General features: G+C 40.5%; 2 protein-coding genes across 3 annotated transcripts in view; one reads left to right on the top strand and one right to left on the bottom strand.

Moving 5' to 3' along the window:
- eml3 (EMAP like 3) overlaps window positions 1–19950 on the bottom strand; it is a 59729-nt gene extending 39779 nt beyond the window's left edge. Inside the window, exon 1 of one of the 2 annotated variants that reach the window (XM_073474790.1) lies at window positions 19826–19950. In XM_073474790.1, the coding sequence (XP_073330891.1) occupies window positions 19826–19850 (25 nt within the window). In that variant the 5' untranslated portion in view covers window positions 19851–19950. The remainder of the gene's footprint in view (window positions 1–19825) is intronic. The other variant, XM_073474789.1, reaches the window with a different exon arrangement.
- Window positions 19951–20839: 889 nt separating this feature from the next.
- Window positions 20840–26864, top strand: ecsit (ECSIT signaling integrator). Its single transcript, XM_073474978.1, has 8 exons — window positions 20840–20921; window positions 21720–21886; window positions 23293–23698; window positions 23888–24111; window positions 24846–24903; window positions 25215–25363; window positions 25924–26029; window positions 26176–26864. Exons 2-8 carry the CDS (start codon window positions 21755–21757, stop codon window positions 26457–26459), a joined length of 1359 nt encoding a protein of 452 aa, XP_073331079.1. The 5' UTR covers window positions 20840–20921; window positions 21720–21754; the 3' UTR covers window positions 26460–26864.
- The last annotated feature ends 1 nt before the right edge of the window (window position 26865 follows it).

Genomic DNA, 26865 nt, shown 5'->3' with positions numbered 1-26865 from the left:
CTGGAGCTTTAACAGCCGTCCTCACTAAACACTACCTGATGATAAACAATTAAAACATTCCAACCCTCCTTTTGTGAGGCTGCAGCTGAAACGTGGATGGAAAAGGCTGAGAAAAACAGAAACACATGCTAAAAGCTCACTCCCTCTGCAGGCCTCCTGCCTCCTGGTTCTGAGGGTAAGAAGAGCCTTCATCAGTCAGTGAGGAGGACCCCACATCATCAGCAAATAAACAAGTTTCCCTCTTGAAATGCAGATGAACTCCAACATTCAGATAGTGACGGATGAACACATTATTGTTTAAGCTTATGGTCAGCAAATCAGAAACCATGTTCTCACAGCCATAGAGAATTTAAAATACTTGTGGTTGGGAGCTGTCTGTTTTTGTTGGTTTTATTTTACATTTCTATATAGAGGCTGATGATAATTGTATGAGAATATTCTGTATATTCTTAAACTTAATACAGTTTAAGGGTATGGGGCGAGGGTGAGGGTGTGTTGTGGCCCAGGGGTTAAAGAGGCTTACCATGTGCTCTGACATTCCCAGTTCTCCCATTGAATGTCTACTGTCACCAATATATCCCAATCAAGGCCCTGGTCCCAATCTCAGTCCTTTAGTATTGGGCATTTGCTGCATTTTGCATTAAAATGTCTGAAAACAACTACACCTTTAGCCCGGCCCTCCACTCAGTACTCCATCAGCAACATCCTTTGTTTTGATAGAGAGCCCCTGAGCAGCAGAAGTTACATGTTGTACGTTTAAAGTTCCTGAAAATATATTTCCTCACTCGGGTGCTTCCTACAGGTAATAGAGTGCTCTAATCACTCAAAAAATTTGGGTAATTTGGGACTTCTGTATTTGTTTTCTTTTAGTTCTCTGTGCTGTGTGTTGTTGTAGGTGGGGTTCATTTACAAAAAAAAAATGTGTTTCATACTTGCATGCACCAACCAAGGATTTATTTCAATAAAAGTCTGATGACAGTTTGTGTGTTGTTAGGGTACAGTCAGTGACATCTGATCAGACCACACCCACACAGTCCAGACAAAGCAGATTACATATGTTTTTTAATTCCAAATTATATAAATAATTAATAACTGTGATTGCTGCATTGAATATTAAGTCATTCATGTTTAATGTTAATTTAAAGTAAAGATTTCAGGGGTTAGAGTCTACCGTGGCTATTATGATCGATAACATTTGCATTAATACAAAATCCTAGCTTTTCTTTCTGTAAAACCAAATAGAACTTTTAAAAAAACAATGGTTCTCATAAATGTAAAAACAAAGAACAATAATGTAGCTCAAACAACTTAAATTTCCACTGCAGGAACCTAATGAACTGGAGCCAAAGGCACAGTATATCCAATGTCACAGGTTCTGGTTGTTTCTACTGCTCTCCCCTCATTTTGATGGAAGAACCTCCAGAACCTAAATCTGGTTGGAGCTTTAGCTGTTGGTAAGTGTATTTATTAAACCTTGAACAGATCCAGGCTAGCTGTTTCTCGCCGCTCCCAGTCTTTATGCTAATCAAGGCTGACCTCGTCCAGACTCCAACTCTGTACACACAGAAATGAGATCTAACTTGGAAACAAAGTGAAGAAATACATTTCCCAAAATGTTGGAGAGCTCTGGAGGCTCTGAAGGACAGAAGCCAATTCGATCATTCTCAGTCCTGAAAGAGATCATATATCAGTCCAACCATCTTCTCTTCAGCTGTGAAGTTCTCATGAGCTGAAGCTTCATTATACACATATGCATAACAGTACTGCTGGATAGAGAGCAGGCTCTGAGGCGTCCCTCTCAACAGCTGGCTCCAGTGTTACGGATTGTTGAAATTTTGTAATAAACACACAACACCACCATAAAGACTAGTCACCGTCTATCTAACACAGCATGATAAAAGACAGGGAATGTTGTAGATTTGAGACAGGCCAAGAAAACAAATAACAGTTCCTTGGGGTGCAAAATTTCAGTACTTGAAAAATGTATTTGAAAATGTTGGTAAGAGGTTTGACTGTGACTGTTTCACATAACATGGTTCTATTTTATTTTATTCTCTTTTATACCTACCTCAAGGACATTTTAAAACGCATTTGGTCATGATTGTTTGTATATCATAAATGAATGAATTAAACATCAAAGAAAACATTTACTTATCAGAATTCTGTCGTTACCATTTTTATTATAATTTTTTCTTAATCTTATTCTGTACTCAGGTCTCACTTGTAAATGAAATCCTGATCTCAATGTGACTTCCTGATTAAATAAAGTATACAGTGCCTATAAAAAGTATTCCCCCTCTTAATTGTTTCCCGTTTTATTGTTTTTATTCATGGGCGTAGGTTTCTATATAGATGGTCGTGACATGTCACAACCAATGTTCGAGGATTGCAAAATAGTCACTACCAATATTTGTCTGCTGCTGAGCCAGTAGTAACGTTAGTGAGTGGCGGTAGTGAGCATCTTCCAAACTGTGTCCGCTACTTGAAATGGATAAGAGGAAGAAACAGCTGAGAAACAGCGATTAAAAAGTTGAAGTCTCTGGAGGTGGAGGCTGCTAAATGTGCGAAGTTGACGGAGCTTTTTGGTGCCGGGACCAGTGACACCGACCCGCCAGCAGCCACAGGTGCTGCTGCGCCGGGAGACGAGGGAGGAGGACCTGACGATGATGAGCGAGTGGAGGCAGACAGGGTCAGTAACGTCAGCCTGGGGCTGGCTCGGCTACATGTTTGAGACATGTCCAAAACAAAGTAAAAAAACGTTTTTACATTGAATGTGATGCGACCTCACTAACTGCATACTGATGAACGCAGCTGCCGCTAATGCTAACGTAGCTGCCGCTAATGCTAACGCAGCTCCTCAGGGACTGAAGTCGTTATTTTCTAACTTTGACAATCTAACATGTGGCAGCACATCAGTCCAGAGTTAAAGGGCTGTGACTGTTGGTAGTTGTGGTTGATTTTGTTCAAATACGCCGAATTGTGATATTATGGGTTATTATTGTTCAGATGATTTAGCTAAGCTAGCTAACAGATGCTAACGTCAGCGGTCTCTTGTTGCCATAGCAACAGTAAACATTCACGTGGCCTGATGAGCTGTAAACAGAGATACAAAACACAAGTAAACCTATAGCAAATAATAAATTTAATTTGCAATATTTACCATTGAATTTATTGTAATCTTTCAATTCATTTATTGTTTACTGAGGTGATAACTATCTAATAGGTATAATTTGTGTGTAAATGTGTTACTTTTACTGTAGTTTTCAAATGGCTGTGTATAGTGTTAGTGTATAGTCTTGAGCATTTTCAGGTCACAAAGATCTGGCTTTTTTGCATTGGGAAACACTAGTAAAGTGTCCTAATGAAAACAAGACAAAGCCATTTGACTATCTTGTTCATAAATGATGGTGTCAGGACTTTTTTTTATGACACACACACTTTCATTGATAGGAATACTTGGTTTTGAGGAATGACCTCTATTTTGAGCATGTGACATGCTTTTGCAGGTTATCAACAAGGTTTTGCAGTTTGTACTAATTGTTTTGAGAAATGCACCAACTGTTGTGCAAATGTAAGTAATGATGTGAGAAATACTCCACCCCGTCTCTGGTTTTGGGTTCTTCCCGTTAGTCTCGTCCCACCCCTGGTCATAACATAACTTCTGTTGTGATTTGACACTATAATGAACAAAGATTGATTGGTTGATTGCTATAGCTGTCAGTTTTAGTCCTTGAGTTCATAGCTATGTGCTTTATTTGTTAACTGCTATCAAGGAATATGACTCTCCTTTGTAGTATGTGTGAGAAAGGACGCCACGAGATTTGTGGACTTCTTCGTGGTGTCCGCTGATAATATAGTGGGCTGGTCTGGACAGAAAATGCCAGAGCTGAATTTTTGTCCCAGTCCACCCCTGGTAATGTCACTACCAAAGCTGAGACCAAACCTACGCCCTTGTTTTTATTAATAGAATCACGGTCAACTTACAAAAAATATACAAAACAAAAGATTTACAAAAAGAAACTCTTTACTGTCAAAGTGAAAACAGATTTCTACAAAGTAATTTCAATTAATTAAAAATATATAATGTAAAATAAGTGATTGCATTAGTATTCACCCCCTTCAAGTCAGTATTTAGTAGACGCAAAGTTTGGGTTTGGCTGGCTCATGTTTTAGCTATATGGATTACCTTTGATTGGAACATGTCCAGCTTTTATAAGAATTATAGCTGATAGCAGACAAATTCGAGATTGACCATTGGAGACTATTTCTCTTGCAGTATGATCTAATGAAGGAACGAAACCTAAAAAAACAAAACTGCGAGTTGTGTATGTTGATGACGGCTCTCAGTTGTCCAGGTCATGGTTATTCTAGGTGCTGTATCGTAGGCAACTGGATGTGTTTCAGTTTCTTGAAGACGTTTCACGTCATCCAAGAGGCTTCTTCAGTTCTAACTAACTGGAGGGGAGCTGCAGGCTTTTAAACTCTGTGTGGGAGTGTCCTTACAGAGTCGTTTGGGCCACTTGTGAGTTGTGTATTTCTCAAACTGCTGAATTATCCAACTAGAATTGATATTGTACTATTGGTAGGTTTTATAGTACACCATTATATGAAATTATAATGAATGTACTGGCATTACATGGTAATATTCAACTAATTTATACAAGTTACTCATCCAGGTTATGGATAGACCATCTGCAGTGGACAGCTGTAGATTTAGCCAGAGCCAGTATGCCAGTGCCATTGTGCCAATAAGTGCTCCATGTAGCCAGCCTCCTCATCGGAGCAACATGTACTCCTTGTTCTATTTTACCAAAGTTGTGTTTGTTTTAATGGTGAAAAACTGGGGCCGAACAACTTTTCAAGGTGAAACCCTGACTGAGATTCACTGTTGACATGTAACCTAACTGGAACTTCTTCTACCACCACGCTCAGTCGTAGCAGCTGGAAATATCCGGACACGACATCACAGTGTCTACATCTGGTTAATTCTCACAGGAACGTACACCAAACAGGAAGTTGGTGTTCTCCTCCAAAGGCACTGTTTATTGGTGAATTTACCCTGAGGGAAAAAACCTATTAACTGTCCCCAACAAGACTCTGTCCATCTGCAACTCCCGCTCACACACATAAATACCAAACTGCCAATAAATGTGGAATACAAGTAAGCTCTACGCACACTTTGATATTTTAGTCAACACATACTGCAGCAGATCGACATGCTTCTGAGATCTGTTTCTGTGCAGTCTATCTTGGGAAAAAGTTTCTTTTTAAAAGAGTCTGCTGAGGCCATGACTGGCAGTTTGGTGGCACCACACCCACTCCTGCTGTAAAAGAGGATCTGTTTTTGGCACTGGGATCCTGTACTTAGTAGGCTGGTTTTATACATGGACTAGATGAATAGAGTGTTTTATTATGTGGTTTTACTGGTAGTAGCAGTGGTAATGTGGAGATAAATAAGGATTTTTGAATGGCCAACGCTTCAATGTCTAAATTGAAGTAGAATATTTAAGGGTCTCTTTCCTATCTCAAATGTCTCATCTTTTCATAGTCTGTGCTTTTTCTGTCAAAGTGCATGTTAGGACAGTCAGTGAGTGACAGTCCTGTTAATAGTCAGTAGACTATAAATATGACTCTTTCTGCCTACTACAGTATACTCCTTCAAACTGACTTTCAGACTGTGTTGTGTGCTGTTGCAGATGTCTTATGACACCTTGAACTAAATGTTTAAAATATTTTGATGAAACAAGGATAATTGTTATACGATTACCATATATGAGCGACGGTTGCATGTTGATCCTTGCATATATACTTGTATGATAACCACAGCTGAGTGGCATGGAGACAAAAAACATCCTGACGATGTGGCTATATTCAGAGGCTTAGCTATACCCAGGACATCACTGGTACCATCTACAGAGCATCAGTTACATCAGTGAAGTGAGATGTCGGCACAGAGCTCAAAGATACTAAAAGACAACAGCCACCCAGCCACAGTCTGTTCACCCTGCTGCCATCTGACAACAGATACAGAAGTATCTGCTGCTGTACCACCAGACTACAGAGCAGCTTCACTCCTCAGACTGAGACACTCTTCAACTCATCATCAACACTCCACTATGTAAAATTGTTCCTTTTTTTCTAACGCACCATACAGGGACTTCAACTCAAATTTCATTCTACAAACCTGGCATTGTAAAATAACTATTAAATAAACCTTTTAAGCTTTTTTTTAATACCAGTGAGTGTTAAGTGTTAAGATTTTTTTGTCTGCTTGAGAGCCACTACCTCAACTAGAATAGCTGTATGTTTTCTCCCAGTTATGGGGCCACTAATATCAAAAGGGTTCAACCCCTTGGGAGAATGAATATACTCATAGCAATGTCCCTTTTACATTATAAAAACACATGAAAGGAAAAACCAGACAGACTAAAGCTTTATCGTCATTATCATTTGATCTGTGTTTAAATGTACTCCTTTCCAAACAAGAGGATTACCAGGAGTCATCGTTAACTTCACTCTCAACAAACTCCACCAGCATCAAAAACATGGAGGGGAAAACACAAGAATCAAATCACAGTTCTTTCAGTCCCCACGTGGTATCTCTATCAATGCCATAGCACCAATGTGTAGTTATACGTTGTACAGTCGAGGGAATGTAGTGCCAATGGAAAGGACTGTCTGACAGCAATGTAAAGCTCCAAAAATGTTCGAAATATAGCGTACACTTAAGTGGATATATAGTTTTTTGAGTGTGCCTTCTTCTAGGTGGCTCTGCTTCCCTGTCGGTGTGACACGCTGCTTCCCCACACAGGGGGAGAGCTGACGGTCGGACGATCTACTGCAGGTCATACACTGACTCAGGATAAGTAACTCATACAACCCCACATCAAAAGACCCCAACTATCACTTTAAGAGTATGGTCACACATACATGAATGCAGACAAATGACCATGGCCAGCCACACACGTCTTTGATATTGGTCGGGGCTGTGATTTTGCAGGTCCAGTTCACCAATGTTGTGCTCCACGCAAAGCTATGATGCAAATTTGCTTCACCACCGAATGTGAAAGTTTCATTTTCTAAATCACGGAAGTAAACAGTGACTGCATGAGTGACTGTGCCCCAACAGAATTATTAATTCAGCTTAAATGAGTGTTGAAACGTAACAAACGCAGATTCTTCCAGGCACGTCAAGTGGCCAACAAATGGTTAGATGAGTATGCGGTTCACAATACATCACGAGTTCACCAAGTTAACTGCAACAGGTGCCAACTACAGAGCCATGTTATGTTGCTACCATAATGAAACAAAACTCGGATAGAGAATACCAACCAAACAAAACGGTCTGACAATTAAACTATTTGAAATGAAAGTTGTCAAATACAGTCACAAACCCATGCTTGTGGCATCTCTAAAACAATTATTCAAATGCACGAAAAGATAAAGGTCTTCCTTCAGTCAGTTTTCAATTATCAATAATAAAGTTTGCAAACTGTTGTGCAGGTCAAACTGCAAGACAAACACACAACTTACAGACAACATAGCCATTTAATTTGGTGCAGCATACCAGCATCTACACAAACACACACACACACACACACACACACACACACCATACGCGTCTGCACGCATGATAGCTTTCCCACTCTACTCTGAGCGTCTGCTTTTCTTGTTTTCATTTTTTCAGTTACAAGCCAGAGTACGGGTGACTCATTGCTGTTTGGCAACAGCTCAGGGGAAGCAGGAATTTGATCCACATTAAATTCACAGCAACTGCACTTGAATTCTGGTTAATATTCAGACTTCATCAGATCATACAACTACTGTGTTAACATGGGGAAAATATGAAAATTGCTCATTATGTCATCCTTTTGGCATTTTTGATTGGCAATTCAATGTTTTCAAGTCCTCTTAATGCTTCTCTATGTGCTACTTTCCACTGGAGGCGGTGGAGCCCAACATTCCTGCCCAAATAGTACAAGCATGCAGAAGAACTGACAGGAAATGATGAATGCATGCAGATTAAACATAGTAGACAGCTCTTATTTTGTCTTCTTGGGTTTTAAACACTTGATGTTTGTAATGGTTTGGCAATAAAAATGGTCAAATCTTAAGCTATTATCAGATCAATCGTGATCTTGAGGCCCCTTCTTCAGTCCTCAGGCAAAATCTAGTTGAGTTGTTTATTATCTGCGTCATGTATAAGCTACTTATTGACTGCTCTGTTTTATATCGCCATTGACTGCTGACCCCGCATGGAAACCCACAAACTTGTCATTGGATTTGTGATTGGTCTCATTAAGTTAACGTCAATTATCTGAGTACCAAAATGTGGTGAGACTGGAGAAGCCAACAAGAGGAAGCTAAACTTTTAAAGTGTCTAACCGAAAAAATCCCACCCTCCCTCCAGAGCCACTTCTTGAAACACTTTTGCCTGACCACACTAGCGCCGACTGCCCTGTAGCTCTCACTGGCCAGCTGAGAGATGTGTGTTCACAGCTTGTCACTACGTTCAACAAGCTGTCGTAGCTTTTTTAGTCTAATAAACACATCAAGAAACAACCCTGTACCATCTCAAGACCCTTTGGCCTACACAGATCCCCTCGACAGGGTTGTCCTCTGCCCCTTCTGTTATTCACGATAGCAATTGAACCTCTAGCCATGGCCGTATGAGCCCATACAGGGATATCAGTAATCAAAATTCGGGGGAAGAATGATTGCATTTCCTTATTTGCAGATGATATCATATTTTTCCTGACAAATTTCATAAATAGTATTCCAAATTTGATGAGATTAATCAAACGTTCTGGAGTTTTTTAGACATAAAATTAAAATGTTCAACAAGAGCCCACCCCAAATCTACCACTACATTTGTATTTATACTCTTCAGACATCACGGCATTGAAAAGACGTACAAAAAATCCCTTTCTTAAAATACAATCTCAGTTTGGCATGCTGCACACAAACATATAGGTGATATGCCTGTACTGTCGCTGTAATTTGAGTTACCACCATTTTCAACACCAGCAACCTTATAAAGCCTTTGAATATGTATCACAGCACAACGAAACTGCTCTCCCTTAACTTGATGAGACAGTGAGGGAACACATTATATGTAGGCTGAAAGACGTGCAGGCAGTCAGTTTTACTACTGACATTTGGACCTCATTTGTGCCCCATGTCTTTGCTGAGTCTGCACACTGGGTGGACACAGTAGCCCCTTTTAGATAGAAAATGCGCCACATTTGCAGCCAGGTAAAGGCTGCAATCTGCCGCCTTGTCCATGTGAAACGGAGGTGTAATATTCCTCCTTTGCAAAAAAGCCGCCACTGGGGTAGGCGTAAACATGTGACGTGAGGTGAAGCACGAAGTTGGGCGCGAACAGTGACGTAAAACAACTGCTTTTTCTCCCGGCGAAAGCCACGTCGGCTAAGCTCCTCGGCGACCTTTTTGTACAAAATACCATCTTTCACAGTCCCCGTGATCTGGTTGTTAATGATTCTCTCGGCTGTGATGGTTAGCATCTCCCGGATCTCAGCGGCTTTCCAGTTGCTTATCTTGACGTCCGCGGATGAAGTGATGAACTGACTGCTGTGATCAGCTGTTTCCTGCTTTTAAAACTCCCGGCTGCACAACAGTGCACACGTCATCAACACCTCCGCCCATGTCACGCAATTGCCGGCACATCGACGCCTTGGATTTACATAGCAATGGAGGCGGCAAAAAGTGTACCCTCCGAGGCGTCATATTGGCGGACCAAAACAGACCCCCAATATGCCGCGCTCGGTCTAAATTCGCGGACCTAGCCGCAAAAAGGACAGCCAAATTGGCGGCTTGCTGTCCAGTATAAAAACGTCAAGTATCTCCATCAACATTTGCCCTTCAAAGTGCGGTGCTGCAAGCAAACAAGTTCTGTGAGTAAGTTTTAAGGGAATTATTTATTCCTAGATTTCTTTATTTGTTCTTTTTCGGTTATGACTGACTGTCAAAATAGATAATAAAAGAATGTTGTATGGCAATCATTCTCTGCAAGGTTTTACCTGAGCCAGGCCATACAACAATAGCAATCATATCGTATTCATACAGGGTCAGTAGTATATACAGAAAATCTTCCTTTTTTTAAACACGCACTGGTATTGGTATAACAATTCCTCTAGAACAACTTGTCAACGCTATCTTTAACAGATAAGGCAGATGACTTTATCTTCATCATGAGGTTTGATGAAGTAAGACGTGATCAATTTTCTGAATCCATCTTTTCTCGACTACCATACAGCGTTTAAAAAAAAATAAAAAATTATTATTGGAGTGCAGCTTTTGCACACCTTAGGGTCGACAGGTGCGAAAGGGGAGGACCAAAGGCCGACAAAATCAGGAAAAAGACTCCCACACACTGTCCACTTCACTTGCGATTAAGTTTATTGACAACAATGTCCTGTTTTCATTCCTTTAAGGGCCATTATAACGGACAGTGATAAAAAAAAATTGGGTAGTACCGTGAACCTTGTTACTGTGAATCAATGATATTTTCTGAGATGTTAGTCATACCATGAAAATCTATAATGGGAGGATTTTTTGAGCAGAACAGATGCCCTGATTAATCACACGGGTTGTCATCTGTGTAATTTAACAATTACCTTAAAATTCTAATTTGCTTAATGTTATCAAAAAGAACAGTTGTTAAAGGTCTAAAATAGCCTCTGATCATTACTTAATTCAACCAACGATCCACATATTGCAAGTGAAAGACAAAAATAGGACCGTGAGAGGATTCTAGTCTAGCTCTGGCGGCAGTGAACTCAAAGAGGTTAGGTTGCAGGTTTAATGGGACTTCTTGAATTCCAATCACCTTGTGACAAATTCTTAATTTATGTTTGAGGTTATGAAGGAAAATGAATCAGATCAATTCACCAGAAAACATATTTTGCTGGTGAATCACACTTTCAACGAGTGCAAGGCCTCAGAGAGTTTGATGGAATTCCGACTAAAAGCCACAAATATCATATGATCCTAAAAAAAGAGAAAGCATGAGAATTTGATCCCAAAGCTGGGAATACAAATCCTCTGTTTGATTTTCAGTTTTCTGAAAGGCTCGGGGTCATTCCAGGTCTTGTGGGAGGTTGGCTGCCTGACAGCTGCACAACCACAAACTCTGGGACTGATCAGAGTCTTTTGTTGAGTCTCTGTGCGCAGCTACACAGTCTTTCTTGTCCAACTGGTTGATTTACGAGTTTACAAAAACTTCCCTTTCATCCAGCTTGATTAAAGCCAGAAGTAAAGTGGAAGCAGCAGATATAATTAGCCTAGTATGTGTTCCAGTTTTGCTTTTCATCTCCAGTTAATCTGTTTTCTAATCCGGGGTACTGCCCCTTCTCCAATATCACTTTATTTTTATAAACATGAAAGATACTTTCTTTCTATGTAATGTGTGCTGAAATATGCAAATTCAAAAAGGTAAACGTATCTTCTGCAGCACTTGGTTGACAGTCACAAGTAACATATTTTCACAGTGTCCACCCACTCATTCTCTCTACCTCTCACCCAAGGGTGCTGCATAATGACCTCAACCACCTACAGACGCCGTTTGTTCTCTTCGTTGATTTTGATGCTTCGCCACCGCTCAACATCCTGTACGCCCCTGCACTAGTGTCTGAGGTACTATCTGAGAACTGAAACAGAAATCCGCATCATCTCTGAGAAACACTTTCTCTTCCCCCGCTGCACGAGAGTCTAAGTGCACCACTTGCATGGCTGAGTTGTGCAACAGCGTAGCTATTATTCACTGTGTGAAGCATCAGTAAACAGCAAATGAAGTAGGTGCACGGCAGCACAGACATCCATTGCAAGTCCTTCATTTTAAGATGCATTAATTAGAATTTTTACATTAAAAGGATAAATTCACCCAAACATCTCAAATGCAGTCATCATCTCCTCCCCACATGCTGATGGAAAATAATGGAAAAGTTTCATAGTCCACAAAACATTTCTGGAGGTTCACAGCAAAACAGCGTTGCAACATTCTCCTAAACAACTGAAGTAGCTGGGGACTGGGGAAACAAAAAAACTCCAAAATGAGTCAATACAAGTCTCCAGAAGTCCTGAGATCCCAAATTGATCTAAAAAAAATGTTATTGCCCCCCTCTTTTTTTAAACTTCAGTTGGTTAGGAGAATTCTGCAACGCTGTTTTGCTGCGAAGCGCCAGAAATCTTTTGTCGACTATGAAACTTGACTAACCTGATTGTCCATCAGCATGGAAGGAGGAGATAATGACTGAATTTAAATTTTTGGGTGAACTTTTCCTTGGATCAAATTGCTTGGTGTAATGTAGAGACAAACCTAAATTATCAACAACTCTGTAACTCTACAGAGCCGTTCATCTTCTCTTAGATGATAGTTTAGGTTCTGCAGCCCACAACCCAGCTGTCATCGGCATCGTTTCAGTAGCAGCAGTTTTCAGCGAAAAATCTCTGACAAACCCACTGTTCTACCTGCTCAGCATCAAACAACAGACAGAGACTAGTGTGTGAATATAATGCAGTATTAAGCAGCTAAATGGACAGATTTTTTTCAGGAGTTGGTGGAGACCAAAACAGAGCTAAAAGGAGAGTGGATATTGGACTTAGATTGACCAGGTAGACACAAACACAACTCCAAATACTAATGTTGATGTGTAATTTGCTAGATCTGTAAATGGACAAATGTTTGTTAACGACTTTATGAGGTGATATGTTAATGTTACAGCTTGGTGCGCTGCCTCCAGAGTGGGCAATAAAATCCAAGATCCATCACCATTTATCATCAGCAAACGTTCAGCTAGCAGCTTCTCATTTTTAGCTGTTGCTGACTGTAACTTTCACCGGTTAAAATGACAAACATCACCGGCAGTGGCTCATATCAGCTGTCACTAATTAAAGTTAATTCTGTGAGTAACTTGATGACAGGCTAAAATTAAACCTGGCTGTTGGTTAAAGTGCTCTGTGTCAAAGTTAGTTTGTGAGAGAAGATGGTCCACTCTAACAACACTGTACCATCTCCTCTCTAACTGTTTGAATCATTTCAGTTTTAGCACATTGTCACATTCTCTGGTTAAACTCTCATTCATCTAATATCAATAATTCAAGCTTATAAACTTAAGATTTTTGAACCAGGACTTCAGTATTCTGCTTGAGTAGCTCTTAAAAATTAGAATTATTTCAGGTCGTCAGATACATATTTAATCAAAATAAGTATCGGATCAGAACTGGAGCTAGATCAAAACTTGATTGGAACATCACTACTCTGCTGCACCAATTCTGACCACTCATCTTTCAATCTGTCTCTCGCAAGTACCTCAACCTTTTATTTCTATCTCTCACACATCTGAAGTCTGGCTCCCAGGTGACAGATGTTGCAGCTTCCCATCAGCCCTGTGTCAAAATCTAGTTTACACACTCAACTTCTAGAGCTGCAGTGATTAGTCGATTAATTGAAAGAACATTAATTGCCAACTATTTTGATAACCGCCTATTTGTTTTGGTTATTTTTCCAAGCAAAGCTGTCACAAAGACATTGTGTGGGTCCAGCTTCTGGAACGTGAGGAGTTGCTTTTTTTCTTTTGACATGAGTATTTTTCACATTTTTTGACATTTTAAGATTAATCAATGAATCGTGATAGTAATCTTCAGATTAATCAATAATGAAAATAATCATTAGTTGCAGCCCTAGTATTTTCCTAATAAAGTTGGGGTGGAAGGTGGAAGGTGCAGGGGACAACAAAAATATTTTGCAGACCTCCAAACAGGATGATCCAGCCATGGTGGATGGAGGCACTTCCTGTAAGTTCTGTTCTACGTAAAGCCCCAATAATCGATTCTCCTTTTAGCTACACTAAACCTTTTCATCAACTGTTCATCACTAGTAGCAGTCAAACTTTATATAGATTCTTCAGTACAGCGATTCAAAGTCAGACTATGTGGTATGCCTGCTAAATGCACGACTGTCTTAGAGGATAAAAGCGCATATAAATAACTGTAAAAAAGCCAGAGGAGATGGTACATATGTTAGCTTACAGTGCTGGCAGCAGGTCAACATACTGTCGCAGATTTGACTGTCATATCTGGAGGAAGCAGACACAAACACTATGCAAGACCAAGCTTGCTCTGCATACAGATAACAAATCAGCAAGCTCGTCTGTTGACTAATGATGAAAAATACATCTCTGCAGCACGATGATCTCACTGAGTGAGGAGTGATGGGGTTTATAGACACACTGATTTATTAACAGCAGATTTAACCATTTATTGGCCACAATCAGTTGTTTTTATTCTTTCTGAACTAGCTGAACTACATGCATAATATATTTCATTATGATTATTTTTGACAGATTGCAATTGCAAAGTCAAGGTTTTAAAGAGGAATTCTAGTATTTTTAAACCTTGGCTCTACATTGACATGTTTTGGTGTGTAAATGATTCATACTTCATACTACACCTAAAGTTTTTGGATGGGTCCAGTAGATCTCCTCAGCTGGCAGACGCAACACTGCAGCATAATCCTTTGGGGCAACTACGACCTTCAATGTCACATCCACTAAAAATGTTTGTTTGTGTCACTGACAGGCTGAGGTTGTTATTCTGAGTGTCTGACAACATTACAGAAACCATCCCTACAGAGACTTTTCTGCTAAATAGTGAGATCTTTTTTGTTCCCAGTAACACAAGTCTCGTGCAAGGAGAAGTCTGGCGAGAGGTGAGATGCTGCAAGAAGACAACGGTGGAAGCATGAGACAACAGTAACAATTCACTAAGCATGATTTGGGAGTGAGATTCTTCTTGAATGAGACTTGTGTTACTGGTTTCAAAAAGGATCTTATTATTTAACAAAAAGGTCTCTCTGTAGGAATCATTTCTGTAATGTGGTCAGATACTTACAATAACAACCTCAGCCTGTCAGACAAAAGCAAACACTTTTAGTGGACATAAGTTTGACAGTCAGCGTTGCCCAAAAGGATCACCAGCTGAGGAGATCTACTGGACCGACTGCAAAACTTTTAGTACGTATGAATCATTTACACACCAAAACATGTTAATATAAGGCCAAGGTTTAAAAATACCAGAATTCCCCTTTACTGTGAATGCTTATTTTTGCTGGTCATTTTCACTTTTTTTAATGATAACGTGATTTTTGCTAGGGTTGGTACGGAACAAGCATGTTCCCCTACGAGTTGAGAATAGGAAACCTCTGCAGCACCACACAGCTTCATTGATAATGGTATTTTATGACACAGTTTACCTTTATCAACACTTTGCAGCTGTTGCGATGACGATATTGCCCTTGGCTAATATATTAATATTTATTGCCCAGCCCTAATTTCTATGTCTGGTGGCAGCTGGGAAGTTCAAAAGGAACTTCATACAAAGAGACAAAGGCTGCGTACTAGTGCTGATACAATACCAGGGTTACAAACATGTTCAAACATGTTATTCTACAAAGCCCCTATTAATTCAACAGAATAAGTCAAAGGATGTCTGAATCGTCAGTGAGACTGGCACATTTTGTCTTTAAACTAGGTGCTATCAACTTGTCAGATGAAAGAAAAACAAGAAAAAGAACTATGAATCTGACCAGAACATGACGCCAGCTTTCTGAAGTCGTCAGTTTTTGATACTAAGTGCTACAGACACAGTTACCAAGAGGGTTCAGCAGACAGAACAGTGACTGTCTACCTCCAGACTCTTGCAAAACAGCATGCCTGCTCTTCTGAACAGAGGCAGTGTTACAACATTCTGGGAAAAACACTGAAATAGCTGCCATCTGCTGACGCAACTTCCTGCTGATCTCCGCACAACTGGCACTATGTCCCAAATGTTTTATTTACAATGAAAAAAGGACAACATTAGAGGGTAATTCTGGGTTTCTTAGTTTTAGTTATAAACACTATCAGATATGATTACATTTGACACATCAAGTTAATGGCTGAGGTGAACTGAGAGCATGTCTGGCAATCAGGCTGTCATTTCAGTTACTATACACTGAAATTAGTAATTAGTATACTCAGAAAAATCAGCATGCATACTAATTCCCCTTGATTTTTCAGTGTGCTGTTGATGGACAGTGTTGTTCCACAATGCAGTGCACAAAGGAAACAGAGAAGGTACACACAGCTGCAAAACATCCTGATAAACTGCAGATGTTGATGAAACAAACAAACAAAAAACAATGCAACTTATGAAAACGTTAGGAACTAAACAAAACCAAAAATGAGGTTCAATATTTTAGAAAAACATTTTGCTTAATCTTTTTTGCTAAAGTTTCATTGGCCTGACTGACATTTGGCACATATATTGAATCATCAAAACTATAAATAATGCAACTATGTATTATGGAACTGGGACACTGCTCGGGAAAACTGTTTCCACTATGTTTTTGCGAGGAGGAGAGCAAAAATGTGTTTGGCTAAGATTCAGTCATTTTCTTTGTTATGATTTGCCTTGATTTGATTTGTCACCCACCACCCAGTGTGTGCACAGTTCTCAGCTGTGAGCAGAATTCTTCTGTGCAGTCCGTGACAAAAGGATCCATCAACACATTTTTGAAACGAGAGATTTAGACATTGATTAATGAGAAGGTTAGTATGCATGCAGCCATTTTCAAAGACCTTTTCTTTTTGCCATTTAATGTGAGTGTGAAAGCACTAGTAATAATACAGCACATTCAGTATATGTACATATGTTAGTTTGCAACTGGGACACAGCTTCAGTGTCTGGTAGATGTAGTTATTTTCTAGGAAAAATCTCTCTGGCTCACAGGAAGTGATGCAGCTTAGCCTTCTGTTTTTACAGGTATTTATTTATGTGGGTGTACAGAAGAACAAAATCATGCCTCCCTCAACCACTTGAAGAGAGCATCCAAGAACAAACACACGTCAGTCCATACTTTAACTCCTGCAAGAAGAGAAAAGAAACACTGCTGACACCTCTTATGAGCAATCAGATGTGCTGTTTCTTCCACTCTTGTTGCTATACCGTTCAGCAGAATACTTTTCAACTACAGTTTACAGTGATATATTTTAAAGGGGCACTATGTAGTTTTGGATGAGACATTCAAACCCAAATATTTACATAATACAAACTCAGAAACATGCATTTTATATTTAAGTGAATAAACAAGCTGTTCTCAGAGGAAAATAAGGTCCCAGAACACTGTTTGAAGCTAGAAAGGTGGCAGGGTCCGCCACATATAAACACAGTAAAACAGTATAGATTGTGTTGTCCTCTAAGGACAGTTTGTTTATTCAGTTTGATTCAGTTTTCAGTCATGAAAACAAAGAGACTTTAATTATTTAGTTTGTTTAGGCATATTCTTCTTCCTTTTCACAACTTGGTGCCTACATTACCCACAATGCAACTTTGCGTTGCATTTGAGTTAAATCCCTCGAAAAAGTTTATCAGATCACATGCAGCTTCCTCTGGAGCCATAAAATACTCTATGCTACTTTTTCACATATAGAGTATAACTCCAATGCCTGTTAACACACTTTAATGTGTTAAATTGTTGGAGGTACCCTTTAAATGCACAATGGTTGACAGGTGTAGTTTGTTACCTCTTTGTAATTTTACACGTGTTCCAGCTCACAGTTCATTTGCATGAACTTTGCCTTCCACGCCTCCTGTTATCTCCTCAAGCACTTTATATGTTTATGTTCATTACAGGCCACCATAGACAGCGGAGATGATGCTGTAACATTTTCTCACTCACCAAAACTGGCCAATAATAATAGAAATATTTAAATGACTAAAATACATTTAGAGTATCCACTAAAACTAGTGAAGTATCAGTACACAAAGACAGTATGAGTATCAGCTGACATCAGCTTTGTGATGCATAAACTTGTGAGTTGTGAATTATCATTACAGCAGATATTTAGTGGTGGTGGTTTTGTGGTTTAGAACTTTTGTCAGATGTAACATAAAGTAACAGTGGAACATTACATAAAATATCCATGTGACTATTTAACATATTGTGATGCTGCATAAATTGTATTGTATGTACTGTATTTTATAAATGTGCCATATCACCATGTCTGACATCATTTTGTTTATAAAAGCCTTGACATTCAACAGATGCGTCCTTTTGCTCCTACAACTGCAGAAAGACTCTTCCATCTCATACACATTAAACAATATGGGTGGATCAAAATATTGGATATTGATTGAACCTGCTTGTTATCAGAGCGTTATAACCATAACTGGGAGTAGTTCACATCACCTGACCCATGATACAGTGCAAGACAGTCAGCTGACGGCGAGACACAGACAGGAGCAGATGTGTAACCCAGCTGCACGGCCTCAGTACACCCACATCAGCATTTCACAGTTATCAAATCACCTTCATTACGAAGCATCAGCACATGATCATTAGCATCAACGACAGAGGCCTTCGCTGAGGAGAGTGAAGAGAAGAGTGGCAGCCTCTGCACTGTGTTTAACACGCAGCACTGAGCAGCCTTGCCCACAGATGCTGGCGAGAGTCCCTAAGTGATATTTACTGTTCCCCAGTGCCTTGCCGCCCCGCCATTTTACAAGACAAGCAAACACAACATCAGCACACAAGGTGGGACAGCAGGGCCTACAGATGTGCAACAAAAGCAGCATTGTGCCACAGTGTTACAGCTCCTGTTACACAGCCAGCACTGCGGGGGCAGAGCATTTGAAACACTCAGGATTGTTGCTTGCTAAAAGTTCTGTACACTCATTTTTAAATTAATAAATAAATTAAATGCAGTTGGCTGCCTGTGCATAAACACTACAGTCTGTTTACAGATCATATGGAGCAGAACGTTATGTGGACCTTATACGTTTTTCATCAAGGTCTCCTTAATGTCCTGACAGCTGTGCTGAGGGATCTGAACATACAGACAGGACCCCAACTGTTAGTAACACAACACTCCATTTACAAACCGGTCATTTTAACAAAACGGAATGTTTCCTAAAGTTAACAAACTCGGCTGCCAGCTCACATCGGTCCCGACCGAGAGGCGGATGGAGGATGGAGGGTGGAGGGTGGAGGAGAGGATGGAGGACCTCGGGACAGAGCTACAGTCACGCCTCAAATCTCATTTGACCCCGCGTGCCAAAGTACAGACAGCTGTAGCGAGGCTCACGTTAACCCATCACGAGCTAAAACCGAAACCAGCCAGCATCACAAAATGTGAGCAGCAGCTGTTCAGCGACACTTCAGGACCCGCAGCAGGTCGTACACACCTACACAACTACACAAGCGCTGCTGTCAGCTCGCGTCGACAAACGAAGAGCCCTCCATCTGATCTGAAGAAATGACAAGTTGTTTAACAGTTAATTCACAGCTGGGAAACCCGTGAGACCGGACAGTTCCAGAAACAGTATTTCATTCTGTGTAGCACCACTAAACTTCCTTAAAACATTCACAGGATCCCGCCTGTTTGTGTTGGTCCTGTTGTCCTCTCCCATCTAAATAAACCCAGGAGTGCGGCAGCGAGCACCGCCAAACTGCCCAACTTCATTGATTTACTTGATTCAAATCAGTGTAGACATGTTCACATTACGCCGAACGAAGCGGAGCATTTCACAGTTTGGTAAAATGCTGTAAAACACGCTGTCCGATGTTTGTGCGTTTGCCGAAAAGCAAAAGAACAATTACTGAAACTTCTTTAAAAAGTAGTTTGGAGAAGTGTTCCTTCCCTCCGCAACGACGTCAAAGCCATTTATCCGAACACACAGTCCAGTTTCCACAATGCTAATGTTGTTAGTAAAAAATAAAAAAATCAAAGCACAGTAACACAAAGGACGTTTCTCGTTGCTTACTCACCTAAACTGTTTGTAGAGGAATCCATAATGTGAAGTTTAAGTTGCGTGGAGTTGAGTTTTTCTAGAGGTAAAGGCTGAGCTGAGGTGTGTTTTCCATGCTGAGAGGAGTGTCAGCAGTCACACACTGGGACTGGTGTCAAACGGTCAGGTTGAGCAACAACAACACCGGAAACGTGAACAGTTTTCCTGTAAATAAAGCGCATTGTGGTTTCATTTGTTATACAGAACTTTACAATTTCATTCCAAGATCACGTGGAAATTAAACAGTAGTGTGTAGTTACTATAATTACAGGGATGAAATCAAATGAAACAACGACATTTTAAAAAATAAACGCATCGATAAGTGAAAGATTGAAAGTGTCCTCCGGAAGTCTTGTACGTCATTGTGGCTACCTTGACAGACGGGCAGGCACCGTGCAGAGATGCTTTCTGATTGTCAAAAGTTTCATCAAAGTTTCATCATGACAAACTCTCGCCAACTCGTCTTGTCGTCAGTCACTGTGACTCAGTAAAGCGGATCTAGATGTAGTGTACCGGAGTAACGCAGTTACACACTGGCAGCAGCAGCAGCGCTCCTTCAGGCTGCACCTCAGACTCATGCACAGAAAAGCGGGGACTGTCTGTCCGGAGGCGTCTGTCGCCACCACGCGGCAGGGATGTGTAGTGTACGCGCATCCTAATTGTCAGCGACGACCCCCAAACGCTACCTCCGAAGTTAAATATGAATCTTATGTTCTGTTCAGCTTCCATTTCACACTTTCCTTTAAATACATTTATTTTAAAATATCCCAGTGCGCTCCTCCTTGCTTCGTGCTAACCCCTAACTAACCCACTTAATATCTACGGCAAAAAACAGGCACCAAATACCTTTACGACAGGGTCAGTTGTAGAGGAATATATAAAATAATTCAATAATTAAAACGTGTATTTACTGGACACATCAGATGCGGGGGGGAAGAACCCCATGTGAGTTGTTGTTGGGGGGAAGCTAATGTGTGTGGAACCAGGATGTTGTTCAGCCGGCTTTTCAACATGGAGGCGTCCACGGAGAGTGATCTCTGAAGGAGACTTATTTCTTCGTACGTTCAGAGTAAATGGTGGGTATTGAATAAAAGATATATAGCTATGAGTGTCATATATGTACATCAGTTATGTATCACAGAATATCAGTTCTTGATAATAATGTGTCTGACGCTTTGTCCTGATAGACCCCCGTTATGTGCGAAACCTCATACAAAAATGTGTCATTTTAATGTTTCCGTGCCTCTTGGAAAATGTGTATACGCAGTAGAAGGTCACTGAAGAACGTTAATGAATAAAGCAGGACCACTCTTCATATCGGCTTACACAAATCATCAAACATTATTAATTTTTAACTTAAAGGGGCACTGTGTAGTTTTGTAGAACAAAATCAAACTGATAATTTGAATATTTACAATATCAATAAGGTAATAATACAAACTCAAAAATATGTAATTTTTTTACGGTGAATAAACAAGCTGTTCTCAGAGGAAAGCAAGGTCCCAGAACACTATTTGAAGCTAGAAAGGTGGTAGGGTCCGCCACATATAAACAAAGTAAAACAGTATAAATTGTGTTTGTTTATTTAGTTTGTTAAGGGCTGAAAACAATCAGCCAATGAAGATTTTTCTCTTTTCATTAACATTTCTTCGCCTAAACTACAGAGTGCTCCTTTAATTTATTAAAGTAAACATTCAACTGTTTTTCAGTCATCAGAAACATCTTTCATAACAATATAACCTACATCGTGGTGGGGGCTGTCACTATGGGAGTGAAACAGTCTTAACAGCGTGCCTTAGATTCTGCGTAAAAATGGCAGGTTCATGAATGGATCTTATTATTTCTGACATGTTATCTTCATTATTCCACTGCAGTTCTGTTTCCTGAAGGTCAGTGTGATGACTCTACCATGAAGTGTGCCCGCTGCCTTCTCCAGCTGCAGTTGGTGGGCCGGTCAGCCAGGTCTGCAGCCCAGTATGGCGCTCTGCTCCAGCCAGCCTCCTCCGGTCAGCCCAACTTGCTACATAACACCCAGCACCAGGTAAACTTTAGTCTCCACACATTATATCCAGACTCTGTCTAAAGTGTTGGTCCTTTATCAAAGCTAACATGATAAGTGAAGGTTGAAGAGCACACACGATTGACTCACTTAGACCACGCCTGAATAATGATTCAAGTCTTAATTTCCAGATACATTCAACCCACTGACCAAGCCACATAATGAAATTCTAGCCTTTTTTAATCATCATTTTCATCCAATCCAATGTGCAGAAGCACAGTGAGGGTGAACTGATCCTACAAAAAATTTCCATTGTTGTCCAAAAACTATTAAAACACTTCCAATGAGCCACACTGTTGCAGATACATGTTTGAGGTTATATAGAAATAGTGTCTTTATTTTGTAATTTGTTTAGAAAATTGCCTCTTACAGTGTCAAATCTATCTCAGAACAAACCAGATATCTCTAATATCTAAATAAGGGCCATTAACTGGAGCAAAGAGTTTAAGTTTAGGGCCCTCAGAAGAATACTCCATGTATAATCTGCACTGTAAGAGAATAACATTGTACCTCATTCAGTTCTAGTTAATTGAATGTGGAGCAACAGTCTGTTCTGTGAGCGAGGGACTCTCTCTATGCATACACTATTTGCAGAACAAATGTTCAGAGATTCATAATGAGTAGACTCTGTGAACAACATCCATTTGTTTTTGTGTGAATTAAGTATGACTTATGATTATGCAGTTCGAGTTGGAGTGAATGAAATTAAGATCGCAGACATTCAATGGTTGATTGCAGAGAAGTTCAATTAAAGTACAATTAAAACAGTTTAATCTGCATAGAAATAAACATTTACAGGATTCATTTGAAACTCAACACAGTTCACAGTTAGCACATTAATAGTGCTGAGTTTGAGTAGGGATAGATCGTTATCGGAGCCGATATTTTTCTGATTATCTGTGTTTATTGTGTTCAACTGCCAATAAAAATTAATGAATTTAGAAATGCGCTACATTGGCTCTGATGCAGCGTCCTCCGTCTGTAGTCACCACTCTGTGGTTTCACTCAGTGTCCCTGAACACTGAATAATATGAATCTGTACAGTAACTAGGAGATAAAGTTATTAGATATTTGTGGAGGTGTAAAAGAGCAGAAAATGGAAATACTCAAGTAAAGTACTTCAAAGTTGTACACAAGTTCAGTACCTGAGTAAACTGTACTTAGTTACATTCCATTAGTGGTTATTCATAATTTTGATAATTTTCATTTTTGCTGCAAATGTATATCGGTTCAGTTAATGGTCTCCTTGATTACCAAATATCTGTATCAGTATCAACCATGAAAAACCATATTGGTTGATCCCTACTTTTGAGTGCTAAAACAAAGAGGTGACAGACTGCTTCTAAAGTTTAAAGCTCCATGGAAACCTAATAAATTGTCACTTATAGGTGTTGAGGCATTTCCATGGCAGCCCAGCATGTGCCAAGAGTCGCCCAGTACCTGCAGAGTTCATCAATGAGGACGACAAGAAGAAGGACAAGTCTCTGCTCACCTATGATGACCTGTTTGAGCAGGTGGCCAAAGAGATCAAAACCAAGGCCACGTTTAACAAAGTGGTGGACATCTTCATTAAGAGGGACGTGAGACGGCGCGGCCATGTGGAGTTTATCTACGCTGCTCTGAAGAAGATGCCAGAGTTCAGTGTGGAGAGAGACCTGGTCGTCTACAACAAGCTGCTGGATGTTTTTCCCAAAGAGGTGTTCGTGCCCAGAAACTTCATCCAGAGAATGTTCAACCACTATCCTCGACAGCAGGAGTGTGGAGTGCAGTTACTGGAGCAGATGGAGAGCTATGGTGGGTGTCTGTTACAGCATTCAGTCTGGTTATGGAATTCTTGGAATGCGTTGGAATTTAGAGAGGGTTATTCCAGACAGAGAAGGGCACAGATCAAGATTTATTCTCTCAAGATGTCAGGGAAATGTCTACAGTTTACACTAATACAGCAGCATCTGTCCATGTTCAGTTTAAATGATTGTGTTTCAGGTGTCATACCCAACATGGAGACCAAAGTCCTGCTGGTCCAGATCTTTGGAGAGAAGGGCCACCCCATACGGAAGTACCAGCGGATCATGTACTGGTTCCCCAAATTCAAACACATAAACCCCTTCCCCATCCCCCTGCAGCTGCCTGAAGACCCGGTGGACTTGGCTCGCTTAAGTCTGACTCGCATCGCTAATGACCTGGACTCTAAGGTCACCGTCTATCAGGTACAAGAGTTCTCTTTGAATTGGCCTTCATGAAATCGCTTTCAAGCTTCAGGGAAATAAGCTTATTTACTTTCTTTGCGATGTTCAGATGGATTTTGATCTTTGATCGTGGGGAGGGGGGATAATGACTGAATTTTCGTTTTTGCCCAAAGTCAACCTTTCACTGCAGAGCTGGAGTCAAGATATGGTTAGCTAAACTTGTCACAGTTTACAGTCTGGTGACCTGTAAACTGTGACAGTCTTGGGCTTTTGGGAAATGGTGTCCGTTAAAGGCCATTAAAAACAGAAAGAGTTTTTTTGTTTTTTTAACTACATCACACATTTTTCCACCAAGCATGGAAAGACCATGAGATGCTCTGGAAAAAGTTAGTCAGTTTATCTTGGGTAACTTTTTTGTTTGTTGTGTTTAGTTTTGAAAAAGCACCATCCCTGTCTGTAACCACACATCTTCATGCAGGGCTGGATTTTTATTGGTTTTATTGGTTTATTGGTTTATTGGTTATTGGGTCAGTTAAGACAAATATCTGGTTTTCTTTAAGGTTTTCTTACTGATAGAACAGGTCCTAGAGGTTCCAGCTCTACTTCAGCTCTCCACATTTTAAACACAGCAAGCAGAGGGAAATGAACTAACTGCTCTGCTTTGTTCTGAACATGAGGATGAACTTATCTTATTATGTTTTTAACTTTATTGCCATCAGTTACAAAATCTGTCTTTTATCTGCTCTTCCCGCTAGCTGCCCTGTACAGACATTACAGAGAGTGGAGAGGAGGTCACACTTCCACATGTACTGGGTAGGAAACTGTTTATTAAATGTGTTATAGTGGTGTACAGGATTCCCACTGCTCATGGAATTTAAACAGTTATGTCCCGGATGGCTTAAATAATCTTTTGAGAAGTCTGGGATTAAGAGTAGATTTTTGAAATTTCTCAAATATTGTCGTCCTCTTCTGTCTACATGATGGCAGTAGATGATTTTAGGCCTCACTGTAAAGGAAACCAAAGAAAGAACAGTAACAAACAAGGAAACTGCATTCTTAAGGAGATATACATCCAGACTAACTCTCATTGTCTCTGTTTCCTTCCCTTCCTGTGTTGACACCAGGTATCCAGAGCCCCAGCCAGATGGAGCTGCTGGCCAAGCATAACCCGAGCAGGCCGGTGTTTGTAGAGGGCCCCTTCCCTCTGTGGCTGAGGAAAACATGCGTATACTACTACGTCCTCAGAGCTGACCCCACACCGCCTGAAGAGAAGGTAGGAAAACCCTCTCTCACTATTATCTATTACTAAATGAATAACGGCTTATTATTGTAAGTAGTTAATTTGGAGTAAAGGATTGTTTTTCTTGGTAACTTAACTTAATCTTCCTTGACTTAAAAATGTCCTCATATCCTACCGAGTCCACAGTATCTTGGGTCTGGGCTGCTCACTGTTGTACCCCTCTAGACCTCAGAATGATGCAGAAAGGTTTCTTGCTTAAAGGGTCACTCCACCAGTTTTACACATTAAAGTGTGTTTATAGGTGTTGGGGAGTTCTACTGCATATGTGATAAAAGTAGAATAAAGCCTTTTGTGGCTCCAGAGGAAGCTGCATGGAATCTGATAAACTTCCTCCAGTGATGTCACTGAGTGACTAAGTTGCATTGTGGGTAATGTAGGCACCAGGTTTCCAAAAGGAATAAGAATGTGTGGAATAAAAAGGTGACATCTCTGTTCTGGTGTATCAATTCAGATAATTTGTTTTTAAACTGTCCATAATGTGTCCAACTAATGGTCAAACTGCTGTATTTGTGTGTCTTCCCCCCCCCCCACAGGTAGAGGAGCCCTATGATCCAGAAAGGTGTTTGGACTATCCTCTGCAGCTAGATCTGGATTTGGAACGCGACCTCGGGGATGACGAGAGCTTCAGTGTGGAAGACTGTAAGATATGACACTGAAGATGTCAAACCGAGTGTCATTGTTCTTTGTTCGTGTCAGTTATTGGTCAGTTTCCATTGTGTTCAGGAGAATAAGAGCACAGGAAATGTCAGATAGTGTAACGCGGCTCTTGTGTGTCTTGTATGCAGTGGATGAGGGTCCAGTCTATGCCATGTGTATGACCGGTCAGGGAGACCAGGCCACCCTCAACCAGTGGATCTCTGGCCTCCAGCAGAACAACCCCATCCTGGGTCAAGTACCCACTCTGTTCCGCGTGGACGCTGGGCCAAAGGAGCTGCAGGGGGCGCCTGACAGAGAGTCAAGCCACCACAGCCCAGACAGAGATACCCAGAGAGAGGAGAGACAGACTGAAGAAGAACCAGAGGTCATAGTGGAGGACGAGCCGAGGAGAAGCCAGGGGATTAAACAGTGAACAGCAGTATGACTGTGTGGTAAAGACTGACAAAAATATCATAGCAGACTGTATACAGCTGGTGTGGAAGTATTCATGTCCATGCTCATCTAGTGTGAGGTACTGCCTCGTTCAACTAGGTAACACAACAGTTTAGTAGAACCGAAGGACTCTAAATGATGTTGGTAAGGTTCACTAATCAAATAAATTAAAGTAAAAAAAAAAAAAAAGTTTCTTCATTGTACTCTCTTACCCACAATGCAAGGAAACCACTGAGTGACATAACTGGAGGCAATTCATCAGATCACATTCAGCTTCCTCTGGAGCCACAGAAGGCTTTAAACTACTTTTTCACATATACAGTGAACTCCCCAACACCTGTAAACACACTTTAATGTGTACAATTGGTGGAGTTACCCTTTAAGTA

The sequence above is a fragment of the Pagrus major genome, chromosome 10 (assembly GCF_040436345.1).
Source record: "Pagrus major chromosome 10, Pma_NU_1.0".
Taxonomy (NCBI): Eukaryota; Metazoa; Chordata; class Actinopteri; order Spariformes; family Sparidae; genus Pagrus; species Pagrus major.
The sequence above is the reverse complement of the archived record's forward strand: the minus strand, read 5'-3'. Positions and strand labels throughout refer to the sequence as shown.

Coding starts and splice junctions, on each gene's coding strand:
- ecsit (XM_073474978.1), top strand. CDS start 21,755: ATGAAGTGTGCCCGCTGCCTTCTCCAGCTGCAGTTGGTGGGCCGGTCA. Junction 21,887..23,292: donor TACATAACACCCAGCACCAG/GTAAACTTTAGT, acceptor TGTCACTTATAG/GTGTTGAGGCATTTCCATGG. Junction 24,904..25,214: donor CACACTTCCACATGTACTGG/GTAGGAAACTGT, acceptor TGTTGACACCAG/GTATCCAGAGCCCCAGCCAG.